The following is a 23,333-nucleotide window of genomic DNA, read 5'->3' on the forward strand; positions in this document are numbered from 1 at the left end:
TTCTTTCCACAGAATGACCCCTTCTGGACAGTCAGCTCCCTTTCCCCGTCTGACTTCGTCAAAGCCGCCAATCAGTCGGTCTGCAGACTGACCGAGATGCTAGAGATGGTCAAGGGCAACGCCACCGTCCTCTTGAACCTTCAAGGCCTGCCCGAAGACCACCCCTACTTCGGCACTTCGGTCAACGTCACCCTGGAAGCCGTCCTCGCCTCGGGCATCCCTCAGCAGGCTGTGAGTTGCACGGGACTTTTGTGGGTAGTGCCTAAGCAGTAGCACTTAGACTCACGTACCACTTCACCGCCCTCTCTAAGCGGTTTAGAGAGTCAGCATATTTGCCCCCCCCCCCCACACACACACCAACAATCTGGGTCCTCATTTTAGCGACCTCGGAAGGACGGAAGGCTGAGTCAACTGTGAGCCGGTCAGGATCGAACTCCATACTGTGGGCAGAGTTTGCCTGCAATACTGCATTCTAATCATTGTGCCACCATGGCTCCTTCCTTTCCTCCTTAGCTCCCTCCCTCCTTTCCTCCTTCCTTCCTTTCCTCCCTCCCTCCCTTCTTCCTTTCCTCCCTCCCTCCTTTCCTTCCTCCTTCCTTCCTTCCTTTCCTCCCTCCTTCCTTCCCTCCCTCTTTTCCTCCTTCCTTCCTTCCTTTCCTCCTTCCCTTCCTCCTTCCCTTCCTCCTTCCTTCCTTCCTTCCTTTCCTCCCTCCTTCATTCCCTCCCTCTTTTCATTCCTTCCTTTCCTCCCTCCCTCTCTCATTCCTTCCCTCCTTTCCTTCCTTCCTTCCCTCCCTCCTTTCCTCCTTCCTTCCCTCTTTCCTTCCTTTCTTCCTTTCCTTCCTCCCTCCTTCCTTCCTTCCTTCCTTCCTACCTACCTACCTACCTACCTACCTACTTAGCAATAGCACTTAGACTTATATACCACTTCACAGCCTTCTCTAAGCTGTTTAGAGAGTCAGTATATTGCCCCCAACAAACTGGGTCCTCATTTTACTGTCCTCGGAAGGATAGAAGGCTGAGTCAACCGTGACCCGGTCAGGATCGAACTCCAGACTGTGGGCAGAGTTAGCAATAACAGTAGCACTTAGACTTACACACCACTTCCCCGCCCTCTCTAAGCGGTTTATCGAGTCAGCATATTTGCCCTCAACAATCTGGGTTTTCATTTTACGGGCCTCGGAAGTCAGGATCGAACTCCTGGCAGTGAGCAGAGTTTGCTTGCAATACTGCATTCTAACCACTGCGCCACCACGGCTCTGCCGGGTAGCTGTGGGACAGACGTTGGGGCTCCTGCCTCAGTGCCAGCAAAAATGAAATCAAAAATCCAAAGCGGAAGAGGGTTTATGGATAGATAAGCGAGCAACTCGGCTACGACAGACCCACAAGAACGACGAGAGTTGTAGGACAATCCTGGGCAGAACCGGCCCTCCAAAAGAGTTTTGCTTTGCTCTTGATTCATTTAATGAACCGGAATAAACACAGGTAGACCTCGACGTAACAACCACAACTGACCCCCAAATTGCCATTGCTCAGCATGACAACTGCGAAGTGAGTTTTGCCCCAGTTTAGAACCTTGCTTGCCACCGTTGTTAAGTTGGTCACACGGTTGTGAAGTGAATCCGGCTTCCCCCTTGCCTTTGCTTGGAAGGAAAGTGGCAAAAGCTGATCAGTTAACGATGCAACCGTCATAAGTACATGCCAGTTGCCAAGCATCTTAAATTTTGATCACCTGACCCTGGGGATGCTGCAAAGGTCCTAAGTGTGGAAAACAGTCAAAAGGCACTTTTTTTCCAACGCCCTTGTAACTTGGGAGAGTCGCTAAACGAAGGGTTGTAAGTCAAGGATTACCTGCACTCATGGTTTGTCCAGCTCACGTTGGTTAAGTGTACCCACCTACGTTTTCACGATTCCAGCTAAGGCATCGGCACATCTTTTGAGTTACTTCGGACTCTGGTGAGCTATTGTAACTCCGATTGCTCCAAAGCATCTCCTGTTACTTCTGGGGTTGGTCCCCTTTGAGGTTGTTAAAACGGGAGAAAAGAGGGGCGACGAGAAGGTCCACTACACCAACGGGTTAGACCTGTCCGTTGACCAAGCTCTTCAGCGGGGGCCTAAGGTTGTCTGGATACCCGTCTTCTGTCTACGGGTCGCCAACTCTCTGGTTCCAAAGGTCTACGAGTTGGACTCTATGTGGTTCCAGTGGGTGGCCCTATAGTCCAAGCGAAGAGTCCGCGCTGATCCGATCCTTTGGCCTGTTTTTCAGAGGCGGTGCCTGATGGGCAATGCCATCTTTCCAAAGGGTACCCCATCTTCTCACTTACGGCCCCGGTTGCTCGCACTTTGTGCTTGCGCTTCTGGAGACGTTCCTTCTGCCTCTGTTTTTTTAATGTTCCCCTCTGTCAACGCTGCTAACGTTGGGTGTTCTTGCTTTGACAAAATATGAAGAGGCAGCCACTCTTATATTAATAATAATAATAATAGTAAAGTTGGAAGGGACCTTGAAAGTCATCTAGTCCAACCCCCTGCTCAGGCAGGAAACCCTATACCATTTCGGACAAATGGCTGTCTAGTCTCTTCTTAAAAACTTCCAGTGTTGGAGCATTCACAGCTTCTGGAGGCAGGTTGTTCCACTGGTTAATTGTTCTCACTGTCAGGAAGTTTCTCCTTAGTTCTAGATTGCTTCTCTCCTTGATTAGTTTCCACCCGTTGCTTCTTGTCCTGCCTCCAGGCGCTTTGGATAAGCTGTGTGGTATTTTTAAGAGTTAAATTAGATGATGCTAGGAGGGGAGGAGAGAGAATGTGTGTGGGGATTAGTCAAGATAAGACACCGCAGGCTACAGAAGATTGGCAAAAACTTTGGGATAGAAAGATTAAACTTACTAAAGCAGCCTCACTTAAAGAAAACTTATATAAAAATGTTTTATAGATGGCATATGACACCAGTTAGATTAGCGAAAAAATGTTTAAAAACGTATCGAACATTTGCTGGAAATGTAAACAAAAACCAGGTACCTACTACCATGCCTGGTGGACATGCCCTAAGAGGCAAAGAAATTTTGGTTTAGGATCCATCGATGGCTGGAAAAAAAATGACTAAAATACAAATAGACTTTAAGCCTGAAATGTTTTTGTTAGGATTATCAGGAACTAATTATGGAAAAGAAAATGAATATTTAATACTACACGTATTGACGGAGGTGAGAATAGTATTTGCCCAATTTTGGAAAAAAATGAAGATTTACCATCTGATCAGACTATAATTACTAAAATTTTAGAATGTGCAGAAATGGATAGATTAGCTTTAGAGATCAGAGAGAAAGAAGACTCTTATCTACTTTGAAACATGGGAAATTTTTTTATCAATGGCTAGCAATACGATAGAATGAGAAAATATTTTGAAATTAATTTGGTTGAATGTGATTTCTAAGCATTAGTGATTATAATTAATGGTTCCGGCTAATGATTATAATTATGGTTCCGGCTAATGAAACACTTCAAAGAACTTCCAGGCATTGGTTTTCCTAAAAGTAATTTATTGTTACAAAATGTAAGCACAGGCATAACGAAGGTATGCTAAGATCTAAATTCTCTTCTTCTGAGCAGTTAAATTATCAGCATGTTCCCTCCCTAAATTAGCTGTCATATATCACGGTTATCCAATTAGTGTGAAGGTCAAAGGTTTCCTTCCTCTCTCTTTCCCGGGCTTTTCCCTCCACCCTCTTCTGCTCTGCATTAACTCTAAAAATACCAGACAGTTCTGCATATTGTCAAAGCAAAAATATACAGTATTTGCAGCGTTGACCTATAACTTATTAATATTTTATTAATTATGGTTATTTAGTAAGATGAATGTTATTTATATCTTTTATTCTTACGGTTATTGTTAACCCAGTTTATTATAATTGTTTAGTACTATATAAGTGATGTTTATTTGATTTTGATACCCGGACGGTAACTTGCTTGTTAAGCGTGGATTTTTTGTTGTACCCACCACCAATTCCCTGGCGTTTACCCTTTCCTATACCCCTATTGATCCCATTCCTTTCCAATCCTTATAAAACCCAATAAAATATTTTTTTAAAAAAAAAAAAAGAACAAAAGGGAAACTTTGCCCTTCAAACTAATTGGAGAACTGCAAATCAGAGAAGGGAAATAATGCTGGAATATTATGTGCTCAGGGGAGGGGAATTCAGATCTTGGCATCCACTATGCTGTGCCGACACTTTCACGATTAAAGACTTTTTAGGATAAACAATGCCTGGAAGTTCTTTGAAGTGTTTCATTAGTCGGAACCATGACACCCTTAGTATACGAAATTAGGCATTTTATAGAATCGATAGCTGAGGTCCCCAACCATTGGGGCACCAGGGACCGGTTCCGTGGTTTTCCCACCGACCGGAAGGTGCGTGGTTTTGTGTGCTGCCTGCATCCCAAGGATGGGACTTTGCTTGTTTGTGCAGACCGGTTGCTGGCATGCCGCGGCCCGGTACCGGTCCACAGACCGGGGGTTGGGGACCTCTGAATGCCACAAAAGGGACGTCAAAGTATGAAATGCTGAATATTTCACACATTTTCCTAAGCCAGGGGTCCCCAACCCCCTGGTTGGTGGACCAGCAGCAGTCCACAACCCGCCAGGAACCGGGCCACGCAAACAAGCAAAGTCCCATCCGTGCGCAGGCGGGATCCAGGAAGCATGCAAAACCAGGTCCCTCCCATCCGTGGGAAAAACGCCCTCCATGGAACCAGTCTCTGACGCCCAAAAGGTTGGGAGGGGGCAGTGTCCTAGGCCAGTGGACCCCAACCTTTTTTGCACCAGGGACCGGTTCAGTGGAGAGAGTTTTTCCCCGCGAACCGGAGCGTGTGTGGTTTTGTGTGGTTCCTGCATCCCGTGGATGGGGCTTTGCTTGTTTGTGCGGACTGGTTGCTGGCATGCCCGATACCGGTCCACGGATCAGAGGTCGGGGACCCCTGTCCTAGGCCTTCCATGCAACCGGCAACATAATAAAATGTTCCCACTAAAATGTTATTTTAGCCTTCCTTGTTGATGGTCTTTTTTTCCTCTTGTGTGTTTTTTTCCCCCCTGTACTTTATTTTGCATTTCTTCTTTCATTTTCGTATATATGTCTTTTCGATAAAGGTTTGGCTCCTTAAAACTGGTCCTCCCTCTCTTAATTTCTCCCCTCCACCCCTATAGGGAATATGTCAGTGCAAATCTGAGCGTCAACCTGTACATCGTCAACGAGCCCTGGCTGTATTCCATCCTCTGGTGCATGGGGGTTGAGTCGGTCACCTCGGACAATTCGCATGTTCTCCGCCGGCTGCCTTCCCCCCTCTGGCTGATGGTAAGTGGCTTTCATTGGCGACTGTTCTTTGGCTGGGCTTTTTCCCAAAGGCGCATCGGTCAAAGGGGAGTTTGCATACCACAGACGGTAATCTTTATTCTGAAGCTCAATTACAGGTTCTCCTTGACTTGACAACAACAACAATAATAATAAGAGTTGGAAGGGACCTTGGAGGTCATCTAGTCCAACCCCCTGCTCAGGCAGGAAACCCTATACCATTTCAGACAAATGGCTGTCCAATCTCTTCTTAAACACTTCCAGTGTTGGCGCACTCACCACTTCTGGAGGCAGGTAGTTCCACTGGTTAATTGTTCTCACTGTCAGGAAGTTTCTCCTTAGTTCTAGGTTGCTTCTCTCCTTGATTAGTTTCCATCGGTTGCTTCTTGTCCTGCCTTCAGGTGCTTTGGAGAATAGCTTGACTCCCTCTTCTTTGGGGCAGCCCCTGAGATACTGGAAGGCTGCTATCATGTCCCCCCTCGTCCTTCTCTTCATTAAACTAGACATACCCAATTCCAGCAACCGTTCCTTGTATGCTTTAGCCTCCAGTCCCCTGATCATCTTTGTTGCTCTTCTCTGCACTCTTTCTAAAAGAATGCAAATGACCAGTTTTTCTGCCAGGAGTATAAATTTTTCCGTTCCCCACCATCCAGTCAGAGCTGAAGAAGCTTCCTGGATGAGAATCGAAACATCTTCAAAGAAAAGCCAACACAGTGCTGGGCTGCATTAACAGAGGGATAGAATCAGGATCACGTGAAGGGTTAATACCACTTTACAAGGCCTTGGTAAGGCCACACTTGGAATACTGCATCCAGTTTTGGTCACCATTCTATTCTATTCTATTCTATTCTATTCTATTCTATTCTATTCTATTCTATTCTATTCTATTTACTCTACTCTACTCTACTCTATTCTGTACACCTGGTTGTACAGGTGTGATAACCAAAATGTTGAGAGGTTCTATGTTAGAAGAGCAGGAATTAATTTAGTAAAATTCAAGAATCTTAAAAGTTTTAGCTTGCCTATGAGTGTGTCTTTACAGAGATTTATGGTGTGTGTCAGTGTCTTGAAAACTTGGCAACTTTACGAAGTGTAGACTTCAACTCCCAGAATTCCCCTGCCAGTATGGCTGCCTGGGGAATTCTAGGAATTGGCCCATACCTGCTGGGTAGGGAATTCTGGGAGTTGAAGTCCACACATGCTGGCTAGGGAATTCTGGGAATTGAAGTTTACATATCTTAAATGAAAAAGGCCTGGGTATTAATGGTTAAACCTGACCATTTCTCTGCTCCCATTCCCCACATTTAGGGGGAGTTGTTTTTTTTTAAAAAAAACCTTAATCTTTCTTAAGTTGTTTTCCTTAATTTCCAGCCTCGGGACGAATACCATCTAATCTGGATAACGGCCGACCTCGCTTCTTTTGTCATCATTGTGGGGATTTTTATCTTCCAGAAGTAAGTAGCACCTACCGATGACTTTGTAATATTGTTAAGAGTCTTCCCATGGATATCTGGAGCCCCTTTGAATCCTTCCTCAGCCTGTTTCCCTCAGGGAATAAAAATAAGAGGCCAAACTTCATCCCACTTGTCAATTCACGGCCACGCAAGGATTTAGCACTTGGCAAGGGATAAATAAATTGCAGAGGATCACAAGGACAAATTGTGGGATCCTTGGTGCTCTCTGAGCTTTGTGGTTTTCTTGCGGACATTTCCTCACCCAACTAGATGTTAGAGTCAGTGCTAGAAGGGAGGGTGTTGCTTCCTCTTTATATACTAGTGGCTTATCCTGTCAGCGTTGGTGGGAGTGTTCTTGATGAGCCCTTATATCAGGGCTCTTCAAACTTGGCCCTTTTAGGACTTGTGGACTTCAACTCCCAGAATTCCTCAGCCAGCTTGCTTGAAGTCCACAAGTCATAAAAGGGCCATGTTTGAAGAGCCCTGAAATAATGCTAAACTGGTGCTTCTCAACCTCGGCCATTTTAAGAGGTGTGGACTTCAACTTCCAGAATTCCTCAGCCAGCGTGCCTGGCTGAGGAATTCTGGGAGTTGAAGTCCACAAGTCATGAGGGGCCACAGTTTCCCCATGCTGGCTCAGGAATTCTGGGAGTTGAAATCCCCGAGTCATGAAGGGGCCATAGTTCCCCCATGCTGGCTCAGGAATTCTGGGAGTTGAAGTCCACAAGTTATGAAGGGGCCATAGTTCCCCATGCTGGCTGAGGAATTCTGGGAGTTGAAGTCCACAAGTCATGAGGGGCCACAGTTTCCCCATGCTGGCTGAGGAATTCTGGGAGTTGAAATCCCCGAGTCATGAAGGGGCCATAGTTCCCCCATGCTGGCTGAGGAATTCTGGGAGTTGAAGTCCGCAAGTCATGAAGGGGCCATAGTTCCCCATGCTGGCTGAGGAATTCTGGGAGTTGAAGTCCTTGAGTCATGAGGGGCCACAGTTCCCACATGCTGGCTCAGGAATTCTGGGAGTTGAAGTCCCCGAGTCATTAAGGGGTCATAGTTTCCCCATGCTGGCTGAGAAATTCTGGGAGTTGAAATCACCGAGTCATGAAGCAGTCATAGTTTCCCCATGCTGGCTCAGGAATTCTGGGAGTTGAAATCCCCGAGTCATGAAGGGGCCATAGTTCCCCCATGCTTGCTCAGGAATTCTGGGAGTTGAAGTCCCCGAGTCATGAAGGGGCCATAGTTTCCCCATGCTGGCTGAGGAATTCTGGGAGTTGAAGTCCCCGAGTCATGAAGGGGCCATAGTTTCCCCATGCTGGCTGAGGAATTCTGGGAGTTGAAGTCCACAAGTCCTAAAAGGGCCAAGTTTGAAGGCCCCTGCCTTTTATAAGTGGTTCCTATATAAATAGAGAGAAAACCCCACACTCTTCTAGCTATGATAATGTTGCCTAGTTGGGTAATGAAACAACCAAGCTCAGAGAGCACCAAGGACCCCACAGTTCACTACCCTGAGCTGCAAATATTCTCTTCCAAGCACAAATTCTTTTCTGCAAAGTCTGGATGCCTTAAGGTGGCATTTTTTTCCCTTTTCCCCCAAGTTGCCGAATGCTAAACTTATATAGTTCTCTTCTTTTCTAGCCATTAGTGTAGGAAATGCAACTTTAGGAAAGCAACTTACAACTTGGAGAAAAGAAGCTGCGAAAGGACAGGAAATTTAAACTTTCAGACAACGTTAAAGAGGAGACACAGCAAATGCCTAGAAAAAAAAGCAGAAACAATCCATTAGTTTAGCGTTGCCCAGATTCGGGTTAAATAAAATTATCAGTTAGCTGCTGAAGTTTGGGCGAAAATCCTTAATGCCTTTTTAAGGGAACTTGGACAAGAGGTTGTAGCATCAGCCAGCATTTTTCAACTTGAAGGTAGATGGACCTCCACTCCCAGAATTCAGCCATGCTGGCTGGAGGATTCTGGGAGTTGAAGTCCACCATCTTAAAGTTGCCATAGTTGGAAAAACAGTGGTGTGTTGTTTTTTTTAAAAAAGAGGTTGATATAGGAGAAAATAAATTCTCCTGATTGTTTTGTTTTAAAACAAAGTTAAAGTAACTTTGTCCTCGTCTTCCAGGGAAAGAATGTCAACATTTCAAAGCACAAGGTCTTGGGTGCCTCTTGATCTTGAATTAATTAAATGTATTTCTTTATTCAGTGCCAGCAGCTCTGGATGGTTTACAAATGGTAAAAAAACTTCAAAAACCAAGGAGACCACAGCAAATTATTGTTTAATAGAAAATATTTGTAGCTCAAGAGTAGACCTGTGCGGTTCCTTGGTGCTTCTCTAAGCTTGGTGGTTTCCTTGCAGACGTTTCATGACCCAATTAGATAACATCACCAGTGCTAGAAGAGAGTGGGGTTTGATCTCTGTAAACAAGCTATTTGTTTATAAACAGAGCAAACTCTATTCTCTTCTAGCACTGATGATGCTCCCTAGTTGGGTCATGAAACATCTGCAAGAAAACAAGCAAACTCAGAGAGCAACAAGGACCCCACACAGTTCTCCTTCTCTATCACCAGTCCTCCTCCTCCTCCTCCTTCTCCTGTACAAACCCCACTCCCTACTAGCACTGATGATGTTACCTAGTTGGGTCATGAAACTTCTGCAAGAAAACAATCAAGCTCAGAGAGCACCAAGGACTCCATAGTTTTTCTCTATCACCAGTCTTCTACTTTCCTTTTTCCTCCTGTCTCAACTAAACTTTCTCCTCCTCCTCCTCCTCCTCCTCCTCCTCCTCCTCCTCCTCCTCTTCTTCTTCTTCTTCTTCTTCTTCTTCTTCTTCTTCTTCCTCCTCCTCCTCCTCCTCCTCCTCCTCCTCCTCCTCCTCCTCCTCCTCCTCTTCTTCTTCTTCTTCTTCTTCTTCTTCTTCTTCTTCTTCTTCTTCTTCTTCTTCTTCTTCTTCTTCTTCTTCTTCTTCTTCTTCTTCTTCTTCTTCTTCTTCTTCTTCTTCTTCTTCTTCTTCTTCTTTTCTTCTCCTTCTCCTTCTCTTCCTTCTCCTCCTTCCCCTTCCTTCTCCTCCTCCTCCTAGTTTGACCCATGAAACATCTGCAAGAAAACAAGCAAGCTCAGGGAGCACCAAGGACCCCACAAAATATTCATTTATGCACCTTTATTCGTGACAGAGACCTCCAACGGGAATAAAGAGAAGCAAGAAAAGGGGGGTTTAAGTCACCCTCTCCAAAGGCCTGGAGGGGGTGTGTGTCTTTAGGGCCTCTTGAAATGCCAACTGGGTGGGGGCCGTTTGAATTTTCGGGTTATTTTCTTACTGCTCTGACATATCTCTGCATGTCTCCTTTCCTCTTTCTTCTTCTTCTTCTTTCCGCTGCTGCATTTCGGCATCTTTACAGCTATCACTTGATCAGGTAATTGCTGGGACCTCCTCCCTCATTTCACCTTCATCTGTCTTTTGGTTTTTCCCTCCCCACCCCCTAACTTTTCTACAAGCTTTGTGGGGGGGGGGGGAATAGGGAGGGAAGCCAAGGAAGAGTGATTTAATCCATTCATTTTACTTAATTTTCCAAGCCAAAGAGTTGGGGAGAAAGAGCGTCTAAAAAAACCCCCAAGGCTTTACATCAGGGGTCTTCAAACCTGGCCCTTTTATGACTTGTGGACTTCAACTCCCAGAATTCCTCAGCCAGGCACGCGTGCCTGGCTGAGGAATTCTGGGAGTTGAAGTCCACAAGTCATAAAAGGGCCAAGTTTGAAGACCCCTGGCTTAGGGTATTGTTTCTGGATGGCTGAGGAATTCTGGGAGTTGAAGTCCACAAGCCATAAAAGGGCCAAGTTTGAAGACCCCTGCGCTCTACATCTGTTTCTCAACCTTGGCACCTTGAAGATGTTGTGGACTTCAACTCCCAGAATTCCCTAGCCAGCCGAACTGGCAGGGGAATTCTGGGAGTTGAAGTCCACAACACCTTCAGGTTGTGAAGACTGAGAGAGACTGCTCTAAATGACAAAGCAGGTATTTGAATATGTGTAAATTGATTTATTTTATTTTATTTTATACATAAATTGATGTTTTTGAATACAGTGGCATTCAATTGCTTTGAAACTCATCGGATTTGGTACTCAACGCATTTTGACGTAAAAATCTTGTCCCGGTACTCGTCGTTTGTTTGGTACTCAGCACACAAGCTAGAACTTGTCGCTGTCGGTTGCCTTGTGACTTTGCTCCTTGTGGGAAAACTTTTGTTTGTTACTCATCGTTTTTGCTACTCATTGCGCCTCCCAGAACCAATGAATGAGGAGTACCGAGGTACCACTGTATCTATAAATCAGGGGTCTTCAAACTTGGCCCTTTTATGACTGGTGGACTTCAACTCCCAGAATTCCTCAGCCAGGCATGCTGGCTGAGGAATTCTGGGAGTTGAAGTCCACCAGTCATAAAAGGGCCAAGTTTGAAGACTCCTGGCTTAGGGTATTGTTTCTGGATGGCTGGGGAATTCTGAGAATTGAAGTCCATCCATGCTGACTGGGGAATTCTGGGAGTTGAAGTCCATCCATGCTGACAGGAATTTTAGGTGAAGTCCATCCATGCTGACTGGGGAATTCTGGGAGTTGAAGTCCATCCATGCTGACAGGAATTTTAGGGGAAGTCCATCCATGCTGACGGGAATTCTGAGAGTTGAAGGTTTTGATGAGCATTGGAAGTGTGATGGGCACAAAACCAGATGGAGCTTTGATTGTATCATCACAAAGTCTTTTGACCCTATCTTCCAGTCCTCTGTCTTCAGCTAATGCCGTTGCCTTTTTTTAAAAAAAAAATCCAAGAGGCTAGATCTCAAGATTGGTTGAGCGCCACGTCTCGTTCGGCTGCACCGTCCCTGACTTTGCTGTTGGAAGCTGCCTGAGAAAGTCACAAATGGGGGTCTCACGACCCCGGGATGCTACGACCGTCAGAAATACATCCTGGTTGCCAAGCAACCAAATTTGGATCACGCATCCACGGGGATGCTGCAACAGTCATAAGTCTGAGGATCGGTTGCCAGTGACTTTTTACAGTCGTAAATTTGAATGGTCACTAAATGAATGTGGTCAGTTGAAGTCTACCTGGAATGTGTGTAGAGATTTTTTTTGTGGCGCACTTTCCTCCTCCCCCCCTTTACTGGTTGATATGACCTTGTGACTCACCCCCTTTTTTTTCCCTCCAAAGGCCGAAGGTTGGGTAGGGGGGAGATATATGCCCAGACCATCATCTTCCTCTCGCCTCATCCAGGCTCTGTCTCTGTGCACATCTGTGCTTTCTCCATGTTCCTGGCACATCACTTCTCTCTTTCCTCATCTTTGCCAAAAGCAACTCCTTTTTTCGACTTTGCCAAAGCAGGGTTGGTAAACTGGTGGGTCTTTTACAGCGATGGTCTTTTAAGTGGCATGGAGGGCTTGCCCTGCATGGGAAAAAAGCTCTCCCTCTCAGGGTTCGGAAGGCAAGGACTGCATTTTTGTATGTGTGTGTTTGTTTGTTTCCTTCCCCGCAGAGGAAGCGCAATTAAAAAAAAAAACGGCAATCCAGGCAGACGTCAGGACGGGAGGGAGATTTACAACTTCCACACCACAGTTCTTGCTTTGAATTTAAAGTCCTTGTGAGAGGAGGGGTAGTTGCGTGGGGAAACAACTGTCCTGTTTTTCCTTATTCCGTTACTGAACTTTTGATACAAGTTAAGACGACCTCGGTGCTCAAACCTGGGGCCCTGGGGAGCCCCAGGTACAAAGGTAGTCCTTGACTTACAATTGGACCCAAAATTCATGTCGCTAAGCGGGACAGTCGTTGAAGTGAGCTTTGTCTCATTTTGCGACCTTTTTTGCTACACTTGTTAAGCGAATCTGGCTTCCCCACTGACTTTGCTTGTCAGAAGGTCACAAAAAGGGGATCACAAGATCCCGGGACACTGCCACAGTCACTAAACGAAGTGTTGCAAATCGAGGACTACCTATAGAAGGTGGGGGGAAATGGATTTCTTGAATAGTAACCCAAATGGGTGCAAATCGGCTCTACGTATCTGGAAGGTGCAACGATCCCGATTTGAAGGGAACGGGGAATATTTGGAGGGGGGCTCCTGAATGGACCCCCAACTCACCAGCAATAGCTCAGAAGCCGCTGTGCGAAGACAGTCAGGTGACCCAGACGCCCTACACAGGGCATCTTGCACGCTTCAAACCACGTCTTCCTCTTTAAACCTGGATTTTTTTGGCCAACCGACCGTGTGTTGTGTGATTGCATCGCCCACAAGTTCCCCCTTTTGTGTACAAGGCATCTGTGTGCTTTGCGTTAGATCTGCATGCGTGTTTTTATTTTTATTTTTGGTTTCTTTGTGGTGTAGGTATTTGTCTTTATACCTCTGGGGATCAAGGAACGTTGGGGTCCCTGTCCTTTTATTCATTATTTCGTCCTGCCCTTTCTTCAGAACTTGGGACCGCCTTCCTCCCCCAGTTCTCCCCCACACACACACACTACAACCTGGCGAGGTAGGCTGGGCAGGAGATAGTGGCTGTCAGGAGTTTTTCCAAGGCTCCGGAGATTGGAACCCGGGTTTTTTCCAGCCTGAAGCATTTTAAAACATTTATTTTATTTCAACAGTTAATACGGTTGCCCTGATCGCAGAGCAGGATATTATTAGCCTGAGTAGTGGTGTTTTATAGAATCAATAATCTCAATTATTGATATGGAATCAATATTTTAATCGCAATAGCATCTGAAAGGTAGTGTTAGTGGCGCCAGTGCTGTTATAATAATATTAATTTTATTTATAGATTTTTATTCTGCCTTTATTACTGTATATAAGTAACTCAAGGCAGTGAACATATCTTAACACTCCTTTCTCCTCCTTTTTCCCCTCAACAACGACCCTGTGAGGTGGGTTGGACTGAGAGAGAAAGACTGGCCCAAAATCTCCCAGCTGGCTGTCATGCCTAAGGCGGGACTAGAACTCACTGTCTCCTGGTGATTGGCCCAAAGTTCCCCGGTTAGCTTTCATGCCTAAGGCGGGACTAGAACTCACTGTCTCCTGGTGATTGGCCCAAAGGTGCTCAGCTAGCTTTCATGCCTAAGGCAGGACTAGAACTCACCATCTCCTGGTGATTGGCCCAAAGTCACCCAGCTATCTTTCATGCCTAAGGCGGGACTAGAACTCACCATCTCCTGGTGATTGGCTCAAAGTCACCCAGCTAGCTTTCATGCCTAAGGCGGGACTAGAACTCACCGTCTCCTGGTGATTGGTTCAAAGTCACCCAGCTAGCTTTCATGCCTCAGGCGGGACTAGAACTCACCGTCTCCTGCTGATTGGCCCAAAGTTTCCCAGTTGGCTTTCATGCCTAAAGCGGGACTAGAATTTACCAAATTATGATTATTTCTTTATTAAATTTATATGCTGCCTATTTCATTCTATAAAGCAACAAAGATTAGTACTAATAGGAACGGTAATAGGAATGGCAGCATTTATAAGATATTAGTAATAGCACCAGCTGCAGTGTTAGCAGTAATGCCATTTCTATTTTATTTATTTCCTTAATTATTTAATCCATTTGCGTAGGCACCCATCCCAGCAAGTGACTCTCGGCCCTGAACAATATCCAAATACCGTATAATGAAAAACAATTCCAACCACAGACGCAAAAATTAAAACCCACAGCTGCCAAGGAATGCATAGCTGCTAACACACCCGAAGCCCAAGTACCTTTTAAAGGCAGTAGTAGTAGCAGCAGCAGCAATAGTAGCAACTCTAGTAACACCACCAAGAGTAATCTTGAGATCCGGTTCCATTAATCTGACCAAGAAATGACAGGAGTATTTTTCAACCTCCGCAACTTTAAGATGGGTGGACTTCAACTCCCAGAATCCTCCACTCCGTTTACAGCTCCTGAGGTTGAGAAACACTGGCCTATAGGCAGTGCATTCAGAGATGGGGGCCATCACAGACAAGGCCCTGCAGGGAATATCCCTCTCCTCTCAGGAATTAGAAAATCCTTCCAATTAGCTTTGTTTAAATTGAGGTGGGGGGGCTGCATGGGGCCCCTCTCTACCAGAGCAATGAGTGACAGAAGGGCTGGAGATAGCATGTTCCCACCTCACCCCGCCCGTGTCTGATTTTCCAAGCAAGGCTCTTCTTTGGAATCCCCAAGGCTGGGGATTCTGGGAATTGAGGTCCACACGTATTAAAATGGCCGTTTGAAAACTAGGGGATTCTGGGAGTTGAAGTCCAAAAGTCTTAAAATGGCCAAGTTTGGAGACGGGGGGAATTCTGGGAGCTGAAGTCCACGAGTCTCAAAGTGACCAGGTTTGGAGACTGGAGGAATTCCGGGAGTTGAAGTCCACGAGTCTTAAAGTGGCCATGTTTGGAGAGTGAGGGAATTCTGGGAGTTGAAGTCCACGAGTCTTAAAGTGGCCATGTTTGGAGAGAGGGGGAATTCTGGGAGTTGAAGTCCACGAGTCTTAAAGTGACCAAGTTTGGAGACTGAGGGAATTTTGGGAGCTGAAGTCCACGAGTCTTAAAGTGGCCATGTTTGGAGACTGGAGGAATTCCAGGAGTTGAAGTCCACGAGTCTTAAAGTGGCCATGTTTGGAGATTGAGAGAATTCTGTGAGCTGAAGTCCACGAGTCTTAAAGTGGCCATGTTTGGAGATTGAGGGAATTCTGGGAGCTGAAGTCCACGAGTCTTAAAGTGGCCATGTTTGGAGATTGAGGGAATTCTGGGAGTTGAAGTCCACGAGTCTTAAAGTGACCAAGTTTGGAGACTGAGGGAATTTTGGGAGTTGAAGTCCACGAGTCTTAAAGTGGTCAAGTTTGGAGACAGGGAATTGAAGTCCACGATTCTTTTAAGTGGCCAAGTTTGGATCCCTAATCCTAACCCCTAGAAAAAGGAAGCTATGGCGGTTCCCCTGAATCCTGCTGCCAAAATGGAGAAAAGATGGAGGACCGGATGTGCAGCTTGCCACCATTTCATTTCCATGCATGCCTCTCCAGGCTTTTCCAGAGGAGGCATTATTTTTCTAGCTTGGAAACCGGTTCCTGGTTCAAAATCTCTGCTCCTTCCTCGCACGGGGCTGCAGATCGGAGGGGCCGAGAAACATTGCTTGCAAACTGAGAGAGGGCAGAGCGCAAACTTCGCAAAGGGTCAAAAGAAAGTCAAGATGGCCGTTGCAGGTTGTGCGGTGTGCGCGAAAATGACCCGGGGTTTTGCACGGGTGCGGGTGGGTGGCCATCCCCGATCCGGTGGAAAACCCCTTCAAACGAGAATCTTTCCGTTTTTCTGCTTCTGTCCCAGGTGGCGCTTTGGCAGCATTCGCACCTACAACCCGGAGCAGATCATGCTCAGTGCCGCCGTCCGGCGGTCCAGCCGGGATGTCAACATCATGAAGGAAAAACTCATATTTTCAGGTAAGAGTTGAGGATGCTTACAGAAGCTGACTTGCAGTCGGATTGTGGTATTGTCGATTACTCTGCGTGCGTGTTTACCTCTCAGATTTAGCCATTTGCTTGCGTGACAGGTGTGCTTTTTTAAAATTACAGGTGGTCCTCGCTTAACAGCCATCTGCTTAGCGACTGTTCAGTTACGACAGTCCTGAAAAAACTAGACTTACATAGAATAGAATAGAATAGAATAGAATAGAATAGAGAAGAAATACAGAATAGAATAGAATAGAATTATAGAATAGAAATACTGAATATAGAATAGAATTATAGAATAGAATAGAAATAATGAATAGAATAGAATAGAATAGAATTATAGAATAGAATAGAAATACTGAATAGAATAGAATAGAATAGAATTATAGAATAGACATACTGAATATAGAATAGAATTATAGAATAGAATAGAAATAATGAATAGAATAGAATTATAGAATAGAATAGAATAGAAATACTGAATAGAATAGAAATACTGAATAGAATAGAATAGAATAGAATAGAATAGAATAGAATAGAATAGAAATACAGAATAGAATAGAATTTAGAATAGAAATACTGAATAGAATAGAATAGAATTATAGAATAGAATAGAAATACTGAATAGAATAGAATTATAGAATAGAAATACTGAATATAGAATAGAATTATAGAATAGAAATAATGAATAGAATAGAAATAATGAATAGAATAGAATAGAAATACTGAATAGAATAGAATAGAAATACAGAATAGAATAGAATAGAAATACAGAATAGAATAGAATTATAGAATAGAATAGAATTATAGAATAGAAATACTGAATAGAATAGAATAGAATAGAATAGAATAGAATAGAATAGGGAATAGGACAGAATAAGGAATAGGACAGAATAAGGAATAGAATAGAATAGAATAGAATAGAATAGAACTGGAAGAGACCTTGGAGGTCATCTAGTCCAACCCCCTGCTCAGGCAGGAAACCCAATACCATTTCAGACTCATGGCTGTCCAGTCTCTTCTTAAAAACTTCCAGTGTTGGATAACACTGTAACAACAAAACAGTTAAGACTTCTGAGATCAAAGCGATTCAGGCTTGTGATTCGGACACAATTTGGCAACCGTCAATTCTATATGAGAGTCGCAGCTTCTGGGTATATGTGTGTGTGTGTCACACAATCTCTGTTTGTGACTTTCCCAGCCGGCTTCCAACAAGCGTAATCAGCAGGGGAAGCCAACAGGGAAGATTGCAAGTCTTGTCTCCCCTTAACAACGGCATCACTTAACGACAATTTTTCTAGACCCGATTGTGGTCGTAAGTCAAGGACTACCTGTAATTTGTTTTTATGAATGAAGGCAGGAAGGGGAGGATGGCTGGCAGAAAAAGCAAGGGTTTGTTTCAGCTTTGGCATTCTAAGTTTGAGGAAATTCAAAAGGAGTATTAAGGGGAAGAAAAAAACAAAACCCCACAAGCTTTCTAACAGTAGGTTGAACTTAATTGCTTGTAAAAATACACAGTATATAATTTCATAAAGAAATGACCCAAAGAGAAGGAGAGCTTATCTATGTAGAGAAGAGAAGAGAAGACAATACAATACAATACAAAATACAAAATATAAAATATAAAATAGAATAGAATAGAGAATAGAATAGGAAATAGAGAATACAATACAATACAATACAAAATATGGAATAGAATAGAATAGGAAACAGAATAGAATAGAATAGAATAGAATAGAATAGAATAGAATAGAATAGAATAGAATAGAATAGGGAATTGAATAGAGTAGAATAGAATAGAATAGAATAGAATAGAATATTGAGAATAGAATAGAATATAGGGAATAGAGTGGAGTGGAGTGGAGTGGAGTGGAGTGGAGTGGAGTGGAGTGGAGTGGAGTAGAGTAGAGTAGAGTAGAGTAGAGTAGAGTAGAGTAGAGTAGAGTAGAGTAGAGTAGAATAGAGCTGGAAGGGCCCTTGGAGGTCTTCTAGTCCAGCCCCCTGCTCAAGCAGGGGACCCTGTCCTATACCATCTCAGACAAGTGACTGTCTAGCCTCTTCTTAAAGTAGCCTGTTTGGATGCTTTAATTCGGATTCCTGTATTGGGCAGGGGGTTGGACTAGATGGCCTCTGGGGACCCTTAATACAGATTTCTGGGGAAGAAAAATCCAATTTAACCTCCCAGTCCCCAGCAAAGTTGGGCTCTAATTGTCTTCTGTTTCTAGGTAGCTGTAGATCACAGTTGTGGATTGGAAAGGGCCTAAGAGGTTATCTAGTCCAGCCCATTGTTCAGGCTGGAACCCACTAGAACATTCTATCAGCTGACCCTCCCGCCTCAGCTGGAAAACCCGCCACCCTCAGGAGAACTTGCCAGCTCAGGTGGCAGCTTGTTCCACCGGCCGAAAGCTTGTACAGACAAGTGGGTTCAGAAAGATTTCCTCAATCGATAAAAAGCAAAAAGCAAAATCCTCTCAATGTAATTCAGAACGAGTCCCCTGTCAGTTCTTTCCAGGATGCTGTATTCCAATCCTGGGTGTTGTGTTTTCTCAAAAAAAAAAGAAAGAAAGAAAAAGAAAGAAAAAAAAAACTTTCCCTCCAGGAGGTGAGAAACAGCCAAATTGTGGGGTCCTTGGTGCTTTTATTAATAATAATAATAATAATAATAATAATAATAATAATAATAGTAGTAGTAGTAGTAGTAGTAGTAGTAGTAGTAATAATAATAATAATAATAATAATTAATAATAATAATAATAATAAAAGTTGGAAGGGACCTTGGAGGTCATCTAGTCCAACCCCCTGCTCAGGCAGGAAACCCTATACCAGGGGTAGGCAACCTCGGCTCTTTTATGACTTGGGGACTTCAACTCCCAGAATTCCTGAGCCACCATGGCTCAGCTTGGAAACCTCTCCCTTTCCCCTCAGCATGGCTGGCTCAGGAATTCTGGGAGTTGAAGTCTACGAGTCATGAGGGGCCATAGTTCCCCATGCTGGCTCAGGAATTCTGGGAGTTGAAGTCCACGAGTCATGAAGGGGCCATAGTTCCCCCATGCTGGCTGAGGAATTCTGGGAGTTGAAGTCCACCAGTCATAAAAGAGCCGAGGTTGCCTTACCCCTGCTCTAGAGTCTAGACCATTTCGGACCGATTTTAAGCTTTTAAGCTTGATGGTTTTCTGGCAAACATTTCATTACCCAAACTAGTTCTGCTAGCATGACCTAGTTAGGGTAACGAAACGTCTGCCAGAAAACGAGCAAGCTCGGAGCCCACCGGGGACCCCCCCCTCCTTTCAACCCCCCACCCCCCCAGCTACAAAGGTCCTCCTTGATCAGCCCAATTGTGTTTTGAACGATGTCTTGCAGGTTCTAGCCTCTAGAGGGCGCCAGGCTCCCAGACCTGGGGGTTTCCTTCAGCCTGGAGTCGTAAGTGTGGCTTTCGAAGGCTGGCATTAACCCCACGGTGGCTGGAGGGCAGCAGGACGGTGCCCGGGGCTTTCTGGCTTGCTTTTTTCCCCCTGGGGGAAGTTGGCACTAACCTTACGGCGTTCCTCCTCCTCCTCCTCCTCCTCCTCCTCCGGGCCCCTTCCCTGGTTCCCGGGTTGCCCCTTCGATCTCAAGGCTGGAGCCGAGAGGGCGGGCGGCTGGCCATCCTCTTCGCTTCTTCATCCGAGCCCCCTTTTGGGGAAAGGCAGGAGCAAAAGCGGCGGACGGATCTTCTTCGAGGGATTCCCGCAGCCTCGCCGCTTGCATGTCGGAAGGGAAGCCCTTTAGTTCCTGATCAAGGGGCTGGGATGACCGGGGGGGGGGAGAAATGGGCACTCAGAGCTAGGGTTGCTAGGTGTCCACTATTTGAGTGGACAGTCCACTTTTTTCACATTATGTTCACTATTTTTTTTCACAAAAGAGTGGACATTTTTTTTTATTCAAAAGCTTTATGATGAAATGGTACGTAATCTAAAGCTGTACAGTCTACTTTTTTTACGACTTAAACCCCCCCTCCCCGCTTGTCCGCTATTTTTTGGAAGCAGACCTGGCAACCCTACTCAGAGCAACCTTTGGGCTTTTAGCCGGCTTCTGCCAGGTTGTCCATGAGAGGGCAGCCCTCTTGGGAGTTTGAAATGGCAGCCTGCCCCCCCCTCCTTCTCCTCCCTCTCCCCTTCCTCTTCTCTCCTCCCTTCCCTTCCATCTCCTCTCCTTCCTCTGCTTCCTTTCCCCCCTCCCTTTCCCTCCCTCTCCCTCTCCCTCTCCTCTCCTTTCCCCTCTCCTTCCTTCCTTCCTTCCCTCCCTCCTCCTCCCTCCCTCCCTCCCTCTCTCCTTCCCTCCCTCCTTCCTTCCTTTTTTATTTCTCTCCCTTCCTTCCTTTCTTTCTCTTTCTTTTCCTTCCTTCCCTCCCTCCTTCCTTCCCTCTCTCCCTTCCTTTCTTTCTCTCTCTCTGTCTTTTCCTTCCTTCCTCTCTTTTCCTTCCTTCTTTCCTTCCTTCCTTCCTTTTTATTTTTCTTCCTTCCTTCATTCTTTCCTCTTTCTTTTCCTTCCTTTCTTTTCCTTCCTTCCCTCCCTCCCTCCTCCCTTCCCTCTCTCCCTTCCTTCCTTCCTTCCTTTCTCTCTGTCTTTTCCTTCCTTCCTCTTTCTTTTCCTTCCTTCTTTCCTTCCTTCCTTTTTTATTTTTCTTCCTTCCTTTCTTCATTCTTTCCTCTTTCTTTTCCTTCCTTCCTTTCTCTTTCTTTTCCTTTCCTCCTTCCTTCCTTCCTTCCTTCCTTCCCTCCCTCCCTCCTTTTTTATTTCTCTTTTCCTTCCTTCTTTCCTTCCTTCCTTTCTCTTTCTTTTCCTTCCTTCCTCTTTCTTTTCCTTCCTTCCCTCCCTCCTTCCTTCCCTCTCTCCCTTCCTTCCTTCCTTTCTCTCTCTGTCTTTTCCTTCCTTCCTCTTTCTTTTCCTTCCTTCCTTTCTCTTTCTTTTCCTTTTTTCCCTCCTTCCTTCCTTCCCTCCCTCCCTCCCTCCCTCCCTTTCTTTTTTATTTCTCTTTTCCTTCCTTCTTTCCTTCCTTCCTTTTTATTTTTCTTCCTTCCTTCATTTTTTCCTCTTTCCTTCCCTTCCTTTCTTTCTCTCTGTCTTTTCCTTCCTTCCTCTTTCTTTTCCTTTTCCTTCCTTCCTTCCTTTTTTATTTTTCTTCCTTTCTTCCTTCTTTCCTCTTTTCCTTCCTTCCTTCCTCTTTCTTTTCCTTCCCTCCCTCCTTCTTTCCTTCCTTTTCCTTCCTTTTTTTCTCACTCTCTTTTCCTTCCTTTCTTTTCCTTCCTTCCTTCCTTCCTTCCTTCCCCCTCTCTCTTTTCCTTCCTTCCCTCCCTCCCTCCCTCCCTCTAAATTGAGGACCACCCGTTCTTAAAATCCATCCAAAGTTCTTGCTCCTTGCTCTCCTTTGGGTCGTCGGCGCAGAACAGCCAGGACTGACCGGTGTCATCCAGTAGCAGACTTGATTCCTCCTGCTTGGTTTTTGCTCTCGTCATTCCTTCCTGCTTCTTGATTTCACTTCCTGGACCCCTCTGCCCCCTTTTTCAGAAATCAACAGCGGCATGGAGATGGCGGACGGGTTCTCCTTGTGTTCGGACAACGGCTACGCCAACGAGCTTGTCACCCCCATGGACCACCGGGAAGCGAAGCTGCGTATTAACTGACGGAGGGAGAGGAGGGGGCGGTGGGTATGATCTGGGGGTGGGGGTCTCCGTGACTCTCCCAGGGGCTTCCTTACTAGCACAACGAGGAAGAGTCGGCCGAGTCGGTGCTCCTTTGTCGAAACTCCCGACGCAACAAACTTTGTGAGGGCGGCCTGGAGCCTCTCTGGAAACTGAAGCTGGGCTGGGTTTCTTTATTATTATTATTATTATTATAATTATAATTATTTTGTAAAGTTTCTCCCTTTTTTGCCTGCTGTGGGCAGCGGGAACCGGCCCATAGGCCAGAGGCAGGTGGGACCCCCCCCCACCCTGGCTGGACCACGAGCTGAGATGCTGGCCAGGTCAGCAGGGGAGGACCTCCCCATAATCCCCCTCCCCATCCCACCCCACCCCACCGACTTCTCCATTCCTTCCTTTGGGACAGCGATTGTTAGCTGGCTTTATTTAAAGATGTATGTTGTGAAACCCTTGTGCGGTGTCTTCATTTCTGAACACTTCGGGGATTGGGAGAATTGCAACTTCACAGCCATTCGTTTAGCGACCGTTCAAAGTTTTAACAACGGTGCTGGGGAAAAAAAAGTGACTTAATGGCCAGTTTTCACTCTTGCATCCCTGCGGTCATGTGATCAAAATCCAGAGGCTCGGCAACTGGCAGGCCTTTGTGACAGTTGCTAAGGCCCGGGGTCACGTGATCCCCCTTTTGCGACCGTCTGGCAAGGCGTCGCAATTGGAAGCATTCGCTGCAGTGAGGAACAAAACCCTGACCAAGACGTGGTAGCCAAAGAGGCCTGCCTGAATCAGGTCGAAAATTAAAAAAAGTTTTTGCTGTTTCCTAGGCAACTGCCTACGGTCTGGATAAGATAAACAGTTCAGGGTATTTTCCAGAGCAGTCGCTGTGCTCATCTGTTGCACGGATGCTAAGCCTTAATTTATTTTTGCTACAGTTCCCGGAAATCGGCCATGTGTTCTCTCTCTCTCCGTGCCCTTTAATGAAGACATATGAGCCAGCCGTGTGCTGCAGCTGCCAAAAAAGCCAACACAGTGCTAGGCTGCATTAACAGAGGGATAGAATCAAGATCACGTGAAGTGTTAATACCACTTTACAAGGCCTTGGTAAGGCCACACTTGGAATATTGCATCCAGTTTTGGTCACCACTATATAAAAAAGATGTTGAGACTCTAGAAAGAGTGCAGAGAAGAGCAACAAAGATGATTAGGGGACTGGAGGCTAAAGCATATAAGGAACGGTTGCTGGAATTGGGTCTGTCTAGTTTAATGAAGAGAAGGACGAGGGGGGACATGATAGCAGTGTTCCAATATCTCAGGGGTTGCCATAAAGAAGAGGGAGTCAAGCTATTTTCCAAAGCGCCTGAAGGCAGGACAAGAAGCAACGGATGGAAACTGATCAAGGAGAGAAGCAACCTAGAACTAAGGAGAAACTTCCTGACAGTT

The 23,333-nt window shown here is 45.5% G+C and overlaps 1 protein-coding gene across 1 annotated transcript in view; it reads left to right on the top strand.

Annotated features, from left to right (window-relative positions):
- Positions 1-21,881, top strand: part of GDPD5 (glycerophosphodiester phosphodiesterase domain containing 5) — a 76,474-nt gene extending 54,593 nt beyond the window's left edge. The window contains exons 10-16 of the mRNA XM_029284614.1: positions 13-231; positions 2,024-2,202; positions 5,198-5,345; positions 6,714-6,796; positions 10,187-10,201; positions 16,097-16,209; positions 21,766-21,881. Of these exons, the coding sequence (XP_029140447.1) occupies positions 13-231; positions 2,024-2,202; positions 5,198-5,345; positions 6,714-6,796; positions 10,187-10,201; positions 16,097-16,209; positions 21,766-21,881 (873 nt within the window). The remainder of the gene's footprint in view (positions 1-12; positions 232-2,023; positions 2,203-5,197; positions 5,346-6,713; positions 6,797-10,186; positions 10,202-16,096; positions 16,210-21,765) is intronic.
- Positions 21,882-23,333: the final 1,452 nt, after the last annotated feature.

This window comes from Protobothrops mucrosquamatus, unplaced genomic scaffold, assembly GCF_001527695.2.
Source record: "Protobothrops mucrosquamatus isolate PMUCROS unplaced genomic scaffold, P.Mucros_1.0 scaffold765, whole genome shotgun sequence".
Lineage (NCBI taxonomy): Eukaryota > Metazoa > Chordata > Lepidosauria > Squamata > Viperidae > Protobothrops > Protobothrops mucrosquamatus.